The sequence below is a fragment of the Ruditapes philippinarum genome, unplaced genomic scaffold (genome assembly GCF_026571515.1).
Source record: "Ruditapes philippinarum isolate M1 unplaced genomic scaffold, ASM2657151v2 ctg58_1_1_1_1, whole genome shotgun sequence".
Taxonomy (NCBI): domain Eukaryota; kingdom Metazoa; phylum Mollusca; class Bivalvia; order Venerida; family Veneridae; genus Ruditapes; species Ruditapes philippinarum.
This window is the reverse complement of record NW_026857083.1, coordinates 393,155-413,198: the sequence shown is the minus strand read 5'-3', so window position 1 is coordinate 413,198 and position 20,044 is coordinate 393,155. Positions and strand designations below refer to the sequence as shown.

The window sequence follows — 20,044 nt, the reverse complement described above, 5'->3', positions numbered from 1 at the left end:
CAACCAATCAGGACCGATTTAACAAAATCTACCGAAAAGTATGAACTTTAATTCTTACAAATAACCGTGTCATCGGTTTTCGCGGAATTTTGAAAATATTCCAATTTTTCCAAAATTAAAATATTATTTTATTTTCAAACTTTCAAACCTTAGAATGATTAGTTAGAGATATGGAGGAAATATTGGAAGAGGTGAGAAGGTATGACACTGACACTTTGAGAGCTAAATTAGCCGAAAATGGGGTGGCAGTTGGTCCAATTGCACCCAGCTGCATTTCCTTGTTTCAAAAACGACTCGCAAAGGAACTCTTCAGGAAACAAGGCGGTGTTTTAGATGATCTTCCAGTTGATGAAAAGGAGACCAAGAAAATATTAGAACCTTTAAAAGATGTCAAGAAAGAAGGAGCAGTCTCGTCCAATATTTCTGGTGTTTACTATGCTGTATGCTTGCCAGAAAATGTGGAACATGAGCAAGAAGGTAAAGATAAGATCATTCTTGGGTTTAAAAACTAAGGACTTTGATTTTTAAACTTCAGTTATTTAACATAACATCGTTAACCATGCATCATTCACCAGAAGTCAAAAACGATGGCACACTGAAAACAATGAAGTAAATTGGTGCAATATTTCTAAGGATATCCCCAAATTAGCAACTTGTTATAATTTCATATATGTTATTATGTATAAAAAGGTATTCTTTAAACTGTCCTGTGCAACAAACTATAGTATTTGAAACAATCTTTTTTACACAATTTGTCATATTTCCTGATAATATGAATTTAGGCAAAGCCATGTACGGGGAAGTCGGTTAGATAATAATTCATTTTTCCGTTTTAAAGGTATAATTCGGTATTTATGCACCGCTTCTGTTTTCACTCCGAATACTCGATGAATATCATTAGTCCGAATTCAAAAGTTGTGATTGTTCGTTATCGGAATACCCCGCCTATTATCATTGAGTTATATTGAAAATGGCGACGCCCGACTAGAACCAGGGCTCACGCTGTCAGTCGCCATAGTCGCCATTTGCGATTATTTTATAAGATTGGCGATTATTTTTGAATTTTGGCTACAAAATCTGGCGATTATTTTTTACTTCCAACAGCAATTATATAAGTTGTTAAAATCTATAAAGACTGCAGTAGACCCAATTAACACCAGCGGGGTAGATTTAATCGAGTGTCAACTTTTATTGGTCACGCATTGCTTACTATTGCCTGAGGTGATAAAAATACATGCAGGTGATAAAAAAACATGCAAGATTTAAAATTGTATAAGTACTTAAAAGATATTGTCCAGCGTTATAATAGCCATAAAAAATCCGTCAATAAGCTACAAAAATTGTCTTAAAATTGATAAACTGGATATTGACCAACCCAAAATTTACCGTAAATTGCAGTAATGGCAAATTTTGATTTTTTTTCTTTTAAGCTGCTTGACTAAATCGACAGTGGAAAACAATGATAAAATATTTAAAAAGCATTTACTTCCAAACAACTATTTGCACAACAACCAAAAATTGTGAATATTTCTTCAGAAACAGAAAAAACCCGATTGTCACATATTTTTGCGACACCGATAATTTTGATATTTATTTAAAGGTGAAAATAAGCTATCTTCTGTCTAAAAATCTTTACTATTATGGCAGAAAATTTGTTTTACATTGGTGATGATGACATTTTTCAATAAGTTATTCAGAAAAAGGCTGCATTCTGTGAATGAGTTTGCAAGTGTAATTTCTATAGGCTAATGTGACCTAGATCTACTCCAGTTCTGTGTGAAATGTGGAAATTGACAGTGGTTATAGCTGGCAAAATTTGATTAGAACAAACAAAAGAAATTGTCTGATAACAGCATTATGTAAAGTTATAATGAATCTTTAATAATATTGTTATACAGTAATTATGCTATATAACATTTTTATTCTGTTCTATAATAACAATTAAAGTTGTATTCCTATGTAAAAAAGGTAGTTATCAATATACACAAATGTATCAGTTTATTTGAGAACCCTTACAAAACTGAAAAAAAAAATATATGTAATGTTTATTTAATCAACTGCTTATGTTGTTAATCGCTAAATCGTGAATAGTCCTCTGAACTTTTGGCTATTATTTTTTTAAGTTAAAGATATTGGCTATTATTTTATTTGAGCCAGTGTGAGCCCTGGAACTGACACTGAAAATTTCATTGATAGGTATAGAACTCTATATATTCTTTAATTGCTTTTTATTTGAGTTTCTTTTAAATATACACTTGTAGTCTATAGCCCGGCAAGCCAAAGCCTGGACCCGCTTCGCAGCCCGGCCTTTGACTTCTCCGTATTAATGTACGTGATTTAGAACTATCAGAATTTGCCATACTGGTCAAGGACCACCAACCAGACACTTTTTGAACATTTTTCGATACAGATTTCATAATTTTAAAGCTAGAGAGCTGAAAATTTAACAAAGTACAGCTAGGTTCTTCACTTAATGAACAGACTAGTTTGCTTATTTCTTATTATGTTGACACTTATATCTGAGGCCTGTGAAGGAGGGTATCAAAATTACCTAAATTGTCCACACTATAGTACCATGTGTCCGGACAGATATGTCCATCATCGACTCCATGATGCTTAATCAATTCAATAAAAGGTTTCATGTTTTTTTTTTTTTGTTTTTTTTTAACATGATATGAAATATTTCAGCAGCAAATGCTGAAGTTTGGATATTCTTATATTCACTCTGCAAATGATTATAGCTTAGTATAAGAGGTCAGGTATTGGACTCTTGGCATCCAAATTAATATCAATGTCAACGTTCTTGGAAAAGATGTTAAAATATTACCGTTTACAAAAATTGAAATAAATTTAATTACTTAATTATAGAACAACATGCATTTATTGTTGATATAAAAGGGACGGATAGATCAACAACCATGGAACAAATAAAAAAAACTAAATCAGGTATTTTCGGGGACGTCAGGGTTTGGTGGTCTCCTACTAGGAAAGTCATTGTGTGTGAACCTTACATATTTCCTCTGAACTATTCAAAATTGGCTCCATTAGGCTATATAAAAAAATGCCTTTGCTTACCAGTCATTTAAAGTTTTACATACATGTGAACTCTCCCACTTTTGGCGGAAGACTCCCACTTTCTGCAGCCATATATTTTCAAAGATTTTTCTGAAAATAAAGGGGAATTTTTACAAAAAAATCTCCCTCTTTTTGATGTCAGAACTTTCTTCATTGTTTATTGGAAATTCTAAAATCTCCCTCTTTTTGAAGAAAAATCTCCCACTTGATCATCAAAAAAAGTTCATATGTATGGTTTTAACCAAGCAAGGGCTCAACAGTTATGGTAAAATGATTTAATGCTACGCCCTTAACTAAACAGACAACTAAATTTTTATTCACATAGGTTTAATGTTACATGCATTTATAGAGATATTTGACCAAGTACTTTTTTTTATTTCAGTCAATGAGTTGGTTTTCTCTGACAAAGATCTAGCATTAAAGACAGCAAAGAAGTACACAGGATCTAGATTTAAGGTGTTTAAATCAGAGCAGGATGCTAAAGTGTTTTCAAGACTTACCGCAGAATCAGCCTTTCAGTCTCCTCGTCGACCTTCAAAGGAGGTACATGTAGATAGTAAATTTTTACGATTAAATTTCAGGGTTTTTCAATTTTATTGCTTTGGAAAAATGACCCAAACTGGTGGAATTTGGTATTTTTGTGGTGATTCAGACACTTGAAGACTTATAATTAATTTATCATCAGTTTTACTAAGGGGCGCTTTTCTAAGACTATTTGGTATATCCCACAAGAAAATTTAAATTAAGAAAGCAATTAGGTCATTGGTTCTGCTCAGGTTCCAGCTTACAGCTAAAATAATCTAAAATAAGGAGGAGCATTCTGTGTTTCTCATCCAGCAATAAAGCTGTCATATCCAACATTTGACCTACATAATGTTATTGTGATTTAAAACTATTAAAATATTTACATTTAATGTTTAAAACTTCATTTAATGTTTCGATTAATATTTTTAATAATATTTTTAAACCAATAGGATACCCCAGTGAAGGAAAGCCAGGTTGTTTCAGAAAGTTCACCATTCAAAGCCCCAAAGCCTCAAGACCTTTCTAAATTAAGGAAGGTTATAGAAACTGGTGATGTTGATGCATTCAGAGTACAGGTGTGGGAGAATCCACGTTATTTGGTTGGAAGTGGTGATACACCAACTATGTACCAGGTAATCATTTTTATTTTATTTTTAAACAAATATGGTTGTGTCTTGTTTCACCAGTAGTGCTCGATCCGACAATCCCTGGTTTGACAGACATTCACTATAACTCTATTTAACCTTTATTTGTACTTGAATGGTTAAAATGTACTCAATGTTCAAAAACTAAATCTAAAATTTTAACATAATTTATAATGTATCAGCTCAGCACATAATGCTATATCCTATGAAATATTTTTATAAAATCATATCTTTAAACAGTAAAATTATTTTGTTTCTTCAACTATGGTTGATTATCGAAATATAGAATGTATCTGGTTTAAGCAAAATAAATATTGGATGAAAACAGAGTAAAATATTCGCTAACAATTTTCAACATTGTTTTTTTAACCATTTATCATTGATTCTTTGCATTCACCATTTGATCTTTAGGAAATAAAAACAAGCATATTTCGTTCATAAATGTATTATGCAAGTTTTTTTATGTTTTCTTTTTTCTTAAAATCCAAACAAAGCTTTATACACTTTAAAATAAGTATTTTTGACCAAACAGACAGCCCTCTGATAAACAAGCCTTCCTTTACAGTATGAGCATTGATTTAAGGAGCTCCACTGAGGTAAAAAATGCTTAAAAACAAAATAACTGAAATTCTTACTTTGTGGAGCACTTAAAATGAACAAAAATATGCAAAGGATAATAAAAAAAAATGTGCTCAGAATTAAATTTAAATTTAGTTTTTTTGTGTGATTCTTAGCCCAATTTTAGTGATTTGAGTAATTTTGCTCAACAAAAATGGTGATTCTTGAAAAATGGGCTGAGGGAATGATCTGAAAGTTTTCACACAAGTTATATGTCTAGGCCTTCATCAAATGGTACACAAATCTCTGAAAAATATTTCTAGTCTCGTTATGTCAAAAGTCTCAGTGGAGTCCCTTTAACATGAAAATGTTATATCAGCACAGTCACTTTTCTTTAGAGCTACTCGCGGTAACAGTTTACCTGTTATTCACTTACTTTATTTTTCTTGTTAGGAAGGACCTCGATACACAGCCATGCATATTGCGGCCATAAAGAACAAACCGGAGATGTGTCAAACAATACTTGATATTCTAGAGAATCCAGAGTTTGTCAACAAACTTTACAGTCAGAGTATACAGTCAGAGGAAATACAAAACTCTCGTATCAACTTCCTTGTTGATCTGTACTTAAACATGCCAGATAAAGGGGTAAGTTGAACTTATACATGACAGATAAAGGGGTTAGTTGTACTTAAAATTGTGCCAGATAAAAATGAGTGGGTGAACTTAAACATGGGCCAGATAAAGGGGTAAGTTGTACTTAAACATGTGCCAGATAAATAGGGTAAGTTTTATTTAAAAATGTGCCAAATAAATGGGTAAGTTGTAGAGATACCAGGCATTTATACATAAACATGTCTCTGGTAAAATGGCAAGTTTAACATAAACTGCCATGTTGTGCTACATAAAACCTACATGTGTATAAAAGGTGAATTTCATTGTCTTTGATACAAAGTGTGTCGTCCCTTATAATGGATTCTTAAAATATAAATTTTATTTGACAATGAAATATTTTGATAATATAATTTAACTAAATCTTGACATATAATCCACCAATACTTTGAAAATATTATATATACTTGAAAGGGAATTTCTTTTTAGTACCTAATGAAATACTTTTATAATTATGTAATTTAGATATTAGTCATTAAGTAACATGATTTCTTTCATATTTGTTTAATAGAATTGTGATTCACCACTACATATGGCCTGTAAGTTTGGTCATGAGAAGGTTGTTGAAGTGCTAGCTTCTCATCCTAGAATAGATAAACAACTGAAAAACAAGTGGGGGGAAACACCAAAACAGGTTAGTTGAATTATAGTTGTCATTGAGGAGATTAGAATATTAGGGGTGATGATATGGTCAACTTATGATATGGAATATGCTGTGATACAAATTTTATGACATGATACTTAGCTTATGATATGTGTCACACTGCATATCTGCAGAAAAAAGGACAAATAACCCATTTTAGCTTTATTACAATATTAACCTTTTTACAGTTTCTATATTATAATAACCGTAAATTGCAGATAATTAAACGATTTAACTGGGACTTTCACTCTTAAAAGTATGTTTGAATCAAAAGTATCCATGTTTTTGGGGTTTTTTTTGCCATTAATGGTTGAAGACATCAGTTTTGTTCCAAGGATTTTTTTTCAAAAGCTTTAAAACATACAATATGAAATGCTTTCATTGATCAAATCATGAAATGGGGCTTTTAAAATGGAAAAGTTTGCAAAAGATAATAAGAGTGGTGGAATCCTTTCTTTTTTTGTTCATTTTACATTATAAAAGTGATTATTCTTGAAAAACAGACTGTTAATGATCTGAAAATTTGTACACAAGTTATTGGACCTGAACAACATAAAGAATTAATAATAAATAAGTCTTATAAAAAATATTTATAGTCTGATAATGTAATAAAAAACCTCAGTAGTGTCCCTTTAAGCAAAGTTTAAGAAAATGGTTTGTCATTCAGGGATTATTTTTTTTGGCTTATTTTATAGCAGTTATTGGGTCATATTCCCAATTGAAAATAGTATATTATTTTCCCAATCCACAGGAAAAAATTCCCAATCGAAAGTTACAATATAAAAATATTGAATAAAAATTTAAAAATCTTTGCAAATAAGCGCTTTTTTACTGTAATAGCGCTTAACAGTAATTGTTTGCATCCATTTAATCACTGCAAAACTTCAGTCATGCATTTTTTCCCAATTTTTAACAAAACACCGCTGAAATTCTCAATTCCATGGGTATGGGTCGTGTTCCCAAAATCCTGGAAAAAAAACCCTGGTCATTATATCAAAAGGGTATGGCTTACTCATCAGTTTGTGAACTGAGCCATGATCTTAACAAGTATATATTGACATATTCAATCATGCATTATAGCATTGCCTAAAAACTTATATCTTATATAACTATAAAACTCACTTGAAAATACCTTAAAATAAGATAATGCTCTTATTTCTCAATATAAAGCCCATGGTACGGAGGCATTTATATCCCATGTACTCCTGTCTTGTTCTTTTATGATATTTTAATACCTCAAACATGAAAAGGTCATTAAAGAATTAAAAGCAAATTCAATAAAGTCAGGTAAGAATTTGGTAGTGAAATTAAAATGACTTCATTGAGGTTGTTTTTTTACATAAAGAGATAAAGTATTTTTTGAGATTTGAAGAAGGACTGGACCTATATTTTTTGTGCAAAATTTCAGATCATTTGCTCATTCTGTTGTACCAGAATAGTTATTTAAACTGTGCAGAATGAATTGAAAAATGAACAGTTTTGCAATGATTTCATTATCTTTTGCATATTTTTCCATTTAAAAAAAGAGCCAGTTGATTGAATTTCAAATTTTACATCTCAAGTTTTTGACACTGAGCAGTGTTTCTTTAAGAATTAATATTATCATTACTTTTTTCTTGCAGCTTATTTGCTCCAGAACACCAGGGGCGTCTCCAGCGGTGAAGAAAAAAATTGAAGATTTTCTCCAAGGTTTGTTGATTATCTATAATGAGTGAGCGTCCATAGCTGACTGGTAATTGCTGTTGACTTCAAACCACTTACATCTCACCACTGTGGGTTTGAATCCTGCCAGTCACTTTGGATTTTTTCATGTGAGGAAACTATCTAGCTAGCTTACGGAACATCAGTGGTTGTACTAAGCTGAAATAATGCACGGAGGGGCACCTTGTGGTCTTCCTCCACCAGTAAAGCTGGAACGTTGCCATATGACCTATACTGTGTCGGTGTGACGGAAAAACAAATCAAACAAACAACCAAACTATATCATTATACACTCTGTATCATGTGAAAGTTCAAATGGTTTGAATCACTGGTCTCCTTGTCCATACAAAAAAACAATAAAATCACAAATTGAGGTGATCAGTTTTTGTTCGTTATATTAATTCCATATTAGCAAATTGTTTTTTAAACTCTTAGTCTTATGACATGCATTATCCTTTTATGACATGCATTATCATACATACATGTGTTCTATATCAGATCAATGTTACGTGCCATTGATGCGTTCTGATGACAATACTGTGTCTGCTGTGATTGGTCAACCATGGTCACCTGATGTCTCTAAATCTACAGACATGCCTAGAGTACAAAACAGTCCGAGAGATCCTTCAATGTCAGTGAAAGCATGTGCTGGGCCAATGTCACCTTCAGATGTAAGTTGTTTTAACCCTTTACTCTGCAGTTACAGATTTTCCCTCCCTTATTGTCTACCGTAAACTTGTATCGTATTCTTGTGTTGCTTTTTTGTATTTTTGGCCGGGTTGCACAGGTGCAGACCCAGTTATAGTATGATGAATGTCGGGCCGCGGGCAGGCAAGGGAAAAATTTTTGTAATAGTTTTCTCAGCAACTACTTACTTATTCATTTAGTTCTAGGCACATCACATACAAGTACAAAATGATACTCATCTTCCATCTCATTTTGTTCAATAGGAGGAATGGGGAGTCTGTGGCCGAGTGGTTAAGGTCGTTGACTTCAAACCACTTGCCTCTCACCACTGTGGGTTCGAATCCTGACAGGGACTTTGGATTCTTTCATGTGTGGAAGCTATCCAGCTAGCTTACGGAATGTAGGTGGTTCTATTCAGGTGCCCTTTGGTTCCTGAAATAATGTACGGAAGGGCACCAAAGATCTTCCTTCACCAGTAAAGCTGGAATGTTGCGATATGACCTATACTGTGCCGATGTGATGTAAAACCCAAAACAAAACAAAAAATCAATAGGAGGATTGCTTCAAAGCTTAAGTATTGTTCAACTCAAAACATAGATATTTAGACATTATATCTATGTTTGAGTTGAACAATTCTTAAGCTTTGAAGCAATCCTTCTATACTAATGAATTTTATTTTTTATATGTCATATTGTAGGCTGGACTATTTCATAAAAGATGGACGACGCCACCATCTGTGTCCCAGAGTCCTGACCAGGCTAAAGCTTACTTTAACACCAAGCGTAGTGATCTGGAGAAGGGTATGGAAAGAATTGGAAGGTAATGATTATACACGCAATCTTCTTATGTTTTATATTATGTTTAGTTTACATTAAAATAAAGCTGGCATTAGAATAGGCTTCCATGTGGCCATTTTAAACTAAACCCATAAAATCTGTCATATTATCAAACACATGTTTGGCATTTCTAAAGAATTATAAAAATATGGTTTTCTGAGGCATAATGTACATGTCTTTAAAGGTGTGTTGCTTTAAGTTTGACTTTTTGAAAACTTTCTTCTCTATTCAGGAGGCTTGCAGATTTTAAACTCTCACTGAATAAAAAGAACTGCATGTAATTATTTATGAATGCTGTTTAAGGAGATTATGATGTATGAAAAACATAGTATAATATAATTGAGTCGCGTCATGACAAAACCAACATAATGGGTTTGCAACCAGCATGGATCCAGACCAGCCTGCGCATCCGCGCAGTCTGATCAGGATCCATGTTGTTCGCTTTAAAACCTTTTAACTTGTAGAGAAACTGATAGTGAACAGCATGGATCCTGATCAGACTGCGCGGATGCGCAGGCTGGTCTAGATCCATGCTGGTCGCAAATGCTCTATGTTGGTTTTATCGTGACGCGGCTCATATGTGGGTTACATATTTTACAGGCAGTTAGCACATGATCTTCATATACCATGGAGCGAGTACTGGGAATTCCTGGACCAATTTATTGATATTTCAACGTCAAACGGACTAGATATGTTTGAATATTACTTAAAGAAAAGGGTTTGGTTGTCTTTTGTGAAAGATTTTAAAGAGAAATATGTTCTCGACAACCAGGCCTTAGATTTCAGTGCCATGACAACCCCTGTGACAAATCGTCTACGGCAAGTAACAGTAGGTGACGCAGATAAATCTTTTGACAGTGTGTTTGTTATAAGGGTAAAAGCGCCAGTAGTAGACATGAAAAAGGAAAGTAAAGAAGAAAGTCAGTCAGGTGGTGAAGGGGATGAAGAGAAACTTAAAAGTGTTCATGATGTACTTAGTCCAATGTCAGCGCTTTCAAATTGTTTTTCTGCAATGAAGTTAAAAGATGAATCATGGTCTGAAAAAGCCACACTGGATAGTTCTGAAGTAACGGATGATGATGATAGAAAAATTAGTAATAAAATAGAGAACGTTACTTCTAGTAGTAATGAAGACTCTGAAGATAAGGGTCCAGATATAGGTAAACCAAATACTGATAGTGAAAAACTAACTGGTGAAATAGATATCCCTGGTAATAATGTTAAACAGTCTGATGAAAGTGTAAAAGTTGTTGCAGGTTTGGAAAAGACTGGTGAAAATGGTAAGAAAATAGAAATTATTGAAACTGAAAAACCTGGTGTGGTTGTGAAGCGAAGATTGTTATCAGAAGGTTCCGAGTCGACTGCCTCCTTTGAGACTGCTGCGGAGGATATCTCCGATGGTAACCACACATTCTGTAGTCAGTTGTCCGAGCCCGGGACTTTCCACGTTGTCTTGAATATTAAAGATAGTGCAATAATTGTCAAACTAAAAGATTATCTTAAAGCCAGTGAACTTCATCAAGAGGGTAAAGGAGTTTGTCCAACTGTTAATTTTGTTGTACAAGTTAAAGAAAGTAAAAAAGACACCGGAATGACGGTTACTATCCTATCCCTTCCAGAAATAGAAACTGTTCATAAATTGTTATTGTTAGAAGATATTAAAGTTGATTCCTGTGATGGTGATATTAGTAAAGTACAGGATGGAGAAGTTATTGAGCTGGGAACCGGTGATAAAGATCAAGATGGGAACCAGTCTGTGATGGCATATCTGTCAAGGGCAGTTACTCTGCCAAAAACAAAATATATTTATGGGTAAGTTCATTGTAAGAAAAAAAGTTAGCTGATATATTATTTAGACTGGTTGAAGTAACAAGACTGATTTAGTTCTACTCGCAGGTATATTATAAGTCTCTAGAAATGCTAGGAAGCAATCTTACTAGCATATCGAATCTGATTCTTCCTAAGAATACTGAGTAGTCTGAAAGATAAAACATTAAATTTTTCTTGTACCATTGCTGCTTGTAAGGTCACACTGTATGACATTGATGGGTAAATTACAAATTAAAACCAAACATGATTATAGAAAGGAAACTTCGTAGTGATTAATTACAAATAACAACCAAACATGATTATAGAAAGGAAACTTCGTAGTGATTTGTACTTGTACATTTAATGTACTGAGAAAACTTGAAAGAAGCTTTATAATGTATATACAATTGTATATGTATGTGTGAATTCTTTTATCACATTGTTTTTCAGTGTGTACATATTTTACTTTAATTATCTTTAATTGTTTACTTGCAGGCCTCAGCCCACTAGAGAAGATTTAAATGTATCGCGTGCATTGAGTGATGTTACAATATCCCCCGAGTTACACCCTAATGTATTTCATTGGAAGATTAACCTGAGCAGGTTCCTGAGGGATACAAACTATAGGTAAATTATATACTGTAAAATCATTATTATTAGTCGGGCACGAATTTCCGTGGTTTTTGTGGATAGGTCAATCCACGAATTTAAGATCTGATGAAATTTTAATCCAACAAATATTTCTTGCCATGTCTCTATTCTATATATTACAAACATGCATCGCCAATTTTTGTGTAATGAATGTTCAGAGGCAAGGATTAAATTTTTTGACAAGCCAGCGCTTGTGATACATATAATATGTACATGCAGTAAGTAAAATGCGCGGCGATTAATTTATTTCATTGTTTTACAAGAAATTGAAAATCCACGAATTTAAGAACCCACGAAAATGCCCGTTTTGATAAAACCACATGTTTCATGCCCACGAATATAAGTGAATTCGCAGTAAGTAATGACATAGGTCAGCAGATGGTCAGCCATTTAGAGATTTAATCTGTAACAAAGCTGATTGACAGTGTAGTTTAGATATCGTATAACAGGTTAATTTTGCATATGGATAATTTCACCAATTTGGCAGCATTCTAATTGTAGCAAATCTAATTTTACCAATTTTGTTGTAAATGTTGTTTTTTTTCCGCATTTTTCTGCTGACAAAGAGACACCACAGCGAAAAAATTAAATACTCATTGAAAAAAACCTGATATACAGTTACAGGTAGATGTGACTAGTTATGACCAGTTGATAACCCCTATTGATTTTTTGGTCACTAAGTCAAAAGTCAGTCATAGTAACCTGACCACATGACTAATTGGCCGCCAATAGGGGGCATACATGTATTACAAACATATCTTGGTTTGTAAAATGTTTGCAAATCAAGAAAGAAAATTTATTTAGTTTTTACTACATCATGTTGTAAAAGGAGTAATGGCCTAGTGGTGAAGGTGTCTCCCTCTCATGCAAATGGTTATGGGTTCGAGTCTGACTCGGATATACGAGGGTTGTTCAAAAAGAAATAGGACTGCAGCGCTACTGTTCACATTTTTAAATTTACGTACAAAATTTTACATGAGACAAATATCGGAACATGTTCTCTATATACATTGAAAAAAATCAAAACAAAATGAAAACAAATGAAATTTCTGTGAAATTTTCAAATGACAAGGGGTTCGAAACGCGGCGCACGCTAACAATACAATAAGTGACGTTCATGACGTCGTAAAATAAATCGATATTGTAATAAGTGTCATTCTTTTCTGAAAGTAGTCTCCCTAGTATCTAGGTGTATGAGTCATTTAACTTTTACTTTGCCTCATATGTGGAGATGAAGCAAGAAAAAAGCAATCACATTCTCGTTCCACCGTTTCAAAAAAACAAAATAAAATAAATGCCCGATAGCCGGCCATTCTCCGGGTTTTCTCGTGTTTTTTGAGTAACTTTGGAACTCAATAGGACTAAAAATGTTAAAGCAAAAGCAATTTATTTTATTAATTTACTCATGTCATCGTATATTTTTAAAACAATATGATTATATACAGAACAATAAAGATATTTCTCAATTGAAAAGTATCCTTTTCTACTTAGCACAGTCTATCGTTTATTAAAACAAGTTTTCGGAAACACTACTAATTATTACCGTTAACTATTACATTATTACATTAATTTATTGATTACGCGTATATATAAATACAATAAAATAGTGTTTATAACAAATGTCTTATTTACATTCCTTTGGTTAAAACTGAATAAGTAGACCCGTAGCAGATACAAACAACGATAAACAGTCCGCGTACCGTTTACCATGGATTCTTTTGTAGCGCTTTTGCAATTGACGTCACTAACGTCCCGTCAATTTTCAACTTTCATCCTCGCCCTTTCTCGTTAGTGCTCTTGTATTTGCAGTTTTTGAATTGCTTGTGCCAGCTGAAAACAAGTGTCCTGATGGCAGGATAATTGTCCTTTGTTTATTTAATCATTTTGTGTGTATCTGAATGATTATAGTCAATCTGTTGGCAAAATTTAACGATGGCACACATTTTCTGTTTGTTAACAAATGTCATATTTCTATATCTAACGCTATGACCGCTGCTGTTCAAAACTTAATAAATAGGCCATTTTATGTCCGAATGACGTCAAATTTGGATATAATGTCACATTAATATATTTCAACGTATTGATGGAATACAGGGGAAAACAAATAGTTATTTATGAATAAATTAGAAGTAGAACTTAGCTCCAATAACTATATTTATGTGCTGCGCCGGGTGCGTGTTACCATGGTTATTCAATAGCAAAGGAAAAGCGCGTTTAGCACAATAGATTTAAAAACTTATGTTTGATTTGTAGAAAACATTTTACGATTGCTGTACATATGAAAATATTCTAAATTGAATGAAATTTGAATACACAAGACTCTCAGTCCTATTACTTTTTGAACAACCCTCGTAGAGTCTTATGACCAAGTTTTCTTATATTGCACCAATACTGGTTAGTTCCAGGAAGCAGATTTAAGAGTGGTTTAAATAAATGTTTTATCAAAAATGAGCGAGAAAAACAAATATGTTTAAACATTAATCTACTTGAACTGAAATTGCCAGGCTCTGGTGACAATTCAATTTTTGTATTTTGATATTGAAATTTCTTAAAGATATACTATGCTTATCCAAGAGTTAAATGAGCTGTGTCATGACAAAACCAACATAATGGGTTTGCGACCAGCATGGATCCAGACCAGCCTGCGCATCCGCGCAGTCTGATCAGGATCCATACTGTTCGCTATCAGTTTCTCTACTTGTTATAGAGTTTGTAAGCGAACAGCATGGATCCTGATCAGACTGCGCGGATGCGCAGGCTGGTCTGGATCCATGCTGGTCGCAAACCCAATATGTTGGTTTTGTCGTGAGGCGGCTCAAATGTTTTCATTACATTTCAGGTGGCAAAGTCCAGCAAAGCTGCAGTCCAAACTACGCCAGGAGTCCCCTCAACCTTCCCCTCGGGGCAAGACTAGCCCAGTTATACCATATAGAAGTCCACTTAGCTTTAGAGGTCCACAAGAAAATGTGATAACTTCAAACATACGAACAAAACTGTTCCCATCTATAACAGAATAGAAACAATAAGGTTTTCACCATAATTTTTTTTTGTTAAAAGGATTTACACACTGCAACTCTGTCAAATATATGTATGTCAGATTGTATATCGAAAACAAAAGATCTGTTGTTTGGGTATATGTAAAATATAGTTTTACGCAAATATTTTAAATGGGCATTTATTTCATCAAAATAATATATAGGAATATATGACAGTTTTTTATCTATTTATGTTACATGTGAAATTAAGTTGCAGGTTTTGGTGTAATAGATAATAAGGCTATATATGCATATGTATTTTAACACTTGTGTTTGTTATAAAATCAAAAAACAGGAATAAATATTATGATAAATAGTTAAGTCATTCATTTTTGTCAAGCCCACTTGTGGCGTATGGTTCTGTGTATGTGTGTCAGTCCATCTAGATTTGTCCGGTCAATATCTTGCTCATCCCTTGAAGGATTACAAAATAATTAAGCACAAATATTTACCATGATGGGGGTGAAGTGTTGTACACAAAACTCGGGTCCGCCGCTCAAAGGTCAAGGTCACTCTTATGGGTCAGCGCTAAGCCTATGTCGAGCATTACTTCCACATGCGTGGAGGGCTTTTAATATAACTCGGGGTACAAATGTTCTCCATAGCCCGATAGGGAGGCAGTGTCACAGGAAAAATTTAGGTGTCTGTGGCAAAGGTCACAGGGATCAAGGTCAAATAACAAAATTAAACATTCATTTGCGATTATAACTTTAATATACATGGATGGATTTTAATATATCTTGCACAAATGTTCTCCATGTTGAGTTGAGGTGTCTTGCGCAAAATGAAGGTCAGGGTCACAAGAGGTCAGAGGTTAAATAAAAATATTAGAATTTTGTTTGTAAGCCCTGTATCTGGCTTATGCTTTGAAGTATTATGCTTAGTGGTCAGTGGATTTTTAAACTGTTGAGCCCACTTGTGGTGAGATTGACTTAGTTGCCTTTTCACTTTTTGGCAGTTTGGTGTATGTGTGTCAGTCTGTCCGTCCATTTAAATTTGTCCTGTTTATATCTTGCTCATTCTTTAAGGATTTCAAAATGGTTTGACACAAATGTCCATCATGATGGGGTCGTATGTGACACATAAAACCCATGTCCGCAGCTCAAAGGTGAAGGTCACACTTTTGGGATCAGAGCCCGGAGGGTAACTTCTACATATGTGACCTCACCTAAGGATTAAACCAGCAATACTTGGATTACAAATCTAATGCCCTCCTTAAAGTTTTCATCTTCCTGTGAAAGCCAGTGGCAGTAACATGCTGATTCATCCCTAAGCCTCACACCAAAGAAATAATTTGGATGGGAATTCTGGTTATTTATAGTATTATTGTATTCAATACTGACATTCTACGTCAAAATACCTTCAGAGACAACATGGAGGATATTGTTACAACATGATAGATTAGTTTTCGAAATACACATGATAAAATTCTTTAACAGCTGAACTTTTCTTTTTGATCTGGGTTCCTAGCCTATTGTGCAAAATGCAATAAAATATTAATTCTGTCACATAGAATCTTCCATTGGTGAAATTTGAAGATACAAAAAAAAAAAACAGGGTCAAAATAGCCTCTTAATCATTTTTCAACAGACCTTTAAATATACCAGTCTGTAAAGTTTGTACGAGGGCTGTCCAAAAAATTCGTGCACTGCAGTTATTGTCGTGAGAGTTATTGATAGAAAAACATAAATTATATATCACTTGAAGGGGAGATCTGTCTCAATTGAGAAAACAACAGAAAAAAAACGTGTAACCGGCATGTCGTGAAAATGAATCGTCATAGAGTTACCTTGGTAACGTAATACCAGCGCACGACAAAAAATTGGATTAGTTCATTACTTTGATGCATCACGGTATTCTTTTACCACTACATATAAACGTTAAAATTCAGGGGGAAATATGTGTAAGTATTCCTTCCGTCACTAGAAAAATTGACGTCATTTGCCCTATTGTAACGGTCGTAAACAAACATTTGTGTGAGGTCGTCAATATTGTAATTACGTGAAAATGTCAGACGCTAAACGTCTTGAAATACGGACGGTCATAAAAGTTTGTGCAAATATTGGTAAAACACACACATATACCTACAAAGAACTTGAAAGGAGAAGCGGGGACAAGATCCGTATTACGAAGACTGTTTTTTTAATGGCACAAAGGGTCTGTAGAAGGGCGAGAGTCGGTAGACGATGACAACTGGTCAGGCAGACGTCTGTCCGTAATGCCGGACTATGTGACGATGGTTGTCCAATATATTCGTTCACCGGTGGGATATGTTACATGTCCGTTGCATAAGAACAATAAAAACTACAAAATACTTTGCATCAATCATTCCTCTTTAGACAGTAAAACAAATTATAACATAAACAAGAGCTGTCAGTAGGACAGCACGCTCGACTATTCTAAGTGCTTGATAGTAAAAGAGCCTTGATAATGTTAAATTTTTTAAGTTCACAAAAGGGCTAATTTTTTTATAAATTCATGCAATAGGCCTTAGAGAGAGTCTAATTATACAGTATTGGCTTGACTATTCGGAAGGTAATGTCACAAGGGTGTTTTATTGAGTATAATAAAACTAATTACCTATGAATACATAAATTTGACAGAAAAGGTACAAAGGCTTGTTATTAAGATGTTTTATCAAGTAAATCACTGCTTTATTATTATGAATGCACTAAATTTTCCCAAAAAAGGCACAAACCCTTCAGTAGTTATTGAGATAACAGCTTACAAGCAAAACTTTACCATGAATTTCTAAGTTGAAAAAGGGGAGAAAAATCAGCCTAAATGCAAGATAGCATAATGGATCTTTGTCAGTGACCTACAATTATGACCCTAAATGCATATGTGAAATTTTAAATAAATATCTTTAATAGTTATTGAGATATGTAAAACTTGCATGTAAACATTAACCAAGAGACTAAGTAGAAAAGGGGATATGAATCGGACTTAATGCAAGATAGAGTTATGGAACTTGGTCAGTGACATACAATTATGACCCTCCAATTATGACCCTAAGTGCATGTGTAAAGTTTCAAGTAAATATTTTTGAAGACCTGTAACCTTTAACCAAAATTTCTAAGTTTCAAAGGGGCAAATAATTCTGCAAATACTGCAGGCAGAGTTATGCAATTTTGCAAACTGATGTACATTGTTACTATAAAAAAGTATTGTAAGTTTCAATTGAATATCTCAAGCAATAATTGAGATATTTGACTTTACAAAAAAACTTTAACCAAAATTTCTAAGTTAAAAAGGGGCATAATTCTGTCAATATTGTAGGCAGAGTTATCCAACTTGTCAATCTGATGTACATTGTTACTATAAATAAGTATGGTAAGTTTCAATTGAATATCTCAAGCAATAATTGAGATATTTGACTTTATAAAAAACTTTAACCAAAATTTCTAAGTTAAAAAGGGGCATAATTCTGTCAATATTGTAGGCAGAGTTACCCAACTTGTCAATCTGATGTATCTTGTTACTATAAATAAGTATTGTAAGTTTCAATTGAATATCTAAAGCAATAATTGAGATATTTGACTTTATAAAAAACTTCAACCAAAATTTCTAAGTTAAAAAGGGGCATAATTCTGTCAATATTGTAGGCAGAGTTATCAAACTTGTCAATCTTATGTACCTTGTTACTATAAATAAGTATTGTAAGTTTCAATTGAATATCTCAAGTAATAATTGAGATATTTGACTTTACAAAAAACTTTAACCAACGCAGACGCTGACGCCGGGGCGACTACAATAGCTCTCATATTCTTCGAATAGTCGAGCTAAAAAGCAAATTGCCACTTTACAAGCAACTAATAATTAATACAATTATAGTAATGAAGTAACCCAATTTTTGTCGTGCGCCGGTATTACGTTACTAAGGTAACTTAATGACCATTCTTGTACACGAGACGCCGGTTAGCCGGCTTTATCTTTTGTTTTCTTATTTGAGACAGATTTCCCCTTCAATTGATATATAATTCATATGGTTTTATTAAAAACTCTCACGACAATAACTGCAGTGCACGAATTTTTTGGACAACCCTCGTATAATATATCACAAACACTCTTATGTGTGTTTCAGTTCTATTTATTCAAGACTGAAAAACAATAAATACAAAATTATGTACAATATACATAGATCTTTCTATTTTAAAAACAAACTTATTTATATTGCACAAAAATATCTAAATGAAGTACATAAGCTGAGAAAAAGGGTCCATGACTGTACTCATACATATATATGTGTACAGTTTTTACAACCACTTTGAAAAATTGTCAATGATAGATTATATAAATTTTATGAAAGATATAGAATTCAACTGATTTTCATTTTATTCATTAAACACATGTATTGTCAAAACATATTACTACTCAAATATGTAAAACTATTTGTTTTCATAAGATTTTGCTCCAATTTAATGGGTAAAACATCAATCTAACAGTTTTCATAAGGAACTTTAGTGAATAAGATTTGTTACTAAAAATGACTTGTTTTTTATCAACGGTATAGTGCCTTCACTATTGTACAGGCTAGCTTAATAGCTCTGTACTGGTTGCAAAGGTTGTTCCCTTTTGATTTCAGCAGGTCAACGGTTAAATTATAATGTATAGAGTTCAAATATGATTAAATAAAATCCATTGTACTTCGACATACTGCCACAACTGATATAATTTCTTAATCTTTCTTAAGGAGCATCAAATTATTTTCAAAATGAAGAATATATATTCAATTATATTAAACACAACTTGTCAATAGACAATGCTAAAAATTAACTTAAGGTGAACAAAACACAAAACAAAATGTACATCGTTTTTGTTGCCATTATAAAAACATACAGTAACATACATGTATAAAACAGCATATTTACTGTTTTAGTGTACTAGATTCAAATCGTGGAGACATTATCAGTTTTTATGCCATTTTACACAACATTTCTTAAAATTTCTTTAATAGCAAGACAACCTCTTTATTCTACTTATAATAAAGGCATAAATGGAATTTGAAAATAATTACTTGTATTATATATGGTAGTATATCGACATTTGTTGCATTAGATACATTGAGGGTTGACCACAAAACTGCAGTTACTTATATAAAATAACAAGAGCTGTCGGTAGGACAGCAACGCTCGACTATTCTTAGTGCTTGATAGTAAAAAAAATGCTTGATACAGTTACCTCCTCCTGTTTACACGTAGGGGTCAT

At 33.2% G+C, this 20,044-nt stretch overlaps 1 protein-coding gene across 1 annotated transcript; it reads left to right on the top strand.

The window, feature by feature from the left end:
• The first annotated feature begins 72 nt into the window (after window positions 1–72).
• Window positions 73–15,150, top strand: LOC132748723 (uncharacterized). Its single transcript, XM_060738341.1, has 11 exons — window positions 73–477; window positions 3,458–3,618; window positions 4,050–4,232; window positions 5,256–5,450; window positions 5,986–6,108; window positions 7,740–7,806; window positions 8,317–8,489; window positions 9,203–9,324; window positions 9,942–11,153; window positions 11,646–11,777; window positions 14,641–15,150. The coding sequence occupies exons 1-11, from the start codon at window positions 171–173 to the stop codon at window positions 14,816–14,818; spliced, it is 2,853 nt and encodes a 950-aa protein (XP_060594324.1). The 5' UTR covers window positions 73–170; the 3' UTR covers window positions 14,819–15,150.
• The last annotated feature ends 4,894 nt before the right edge of the window (window positions 15,151–20,044 follow it).

What these genes read in the sequence shown, in the direction of transcription:
- LOC132748723 (XM_060738341.1), top strand. Translation starts at nt 171, where the DNA reads ATGGAGGAAATATTGGAAGAGGTGAGAAGGTATGACACTGACACTTTG. An exon ending in TGTGGAACATGAGCAAGAAG is followed by an intron (nt 478 to 3,457) that starts GTAAAGATAAGA and finishes TTTTTATTTCAG; the next exon opens with TCAATGAGTTGGTTTTCTCT. An exon ending in CTGAGGGATACAAACTATAG is followed by an intron (nt 11,778 to 14,640) that starts GTAAATTATATA and finishes ATTACATTTCAG; the next exon opens with GTGGCAAAGTCCAGCAAAGC.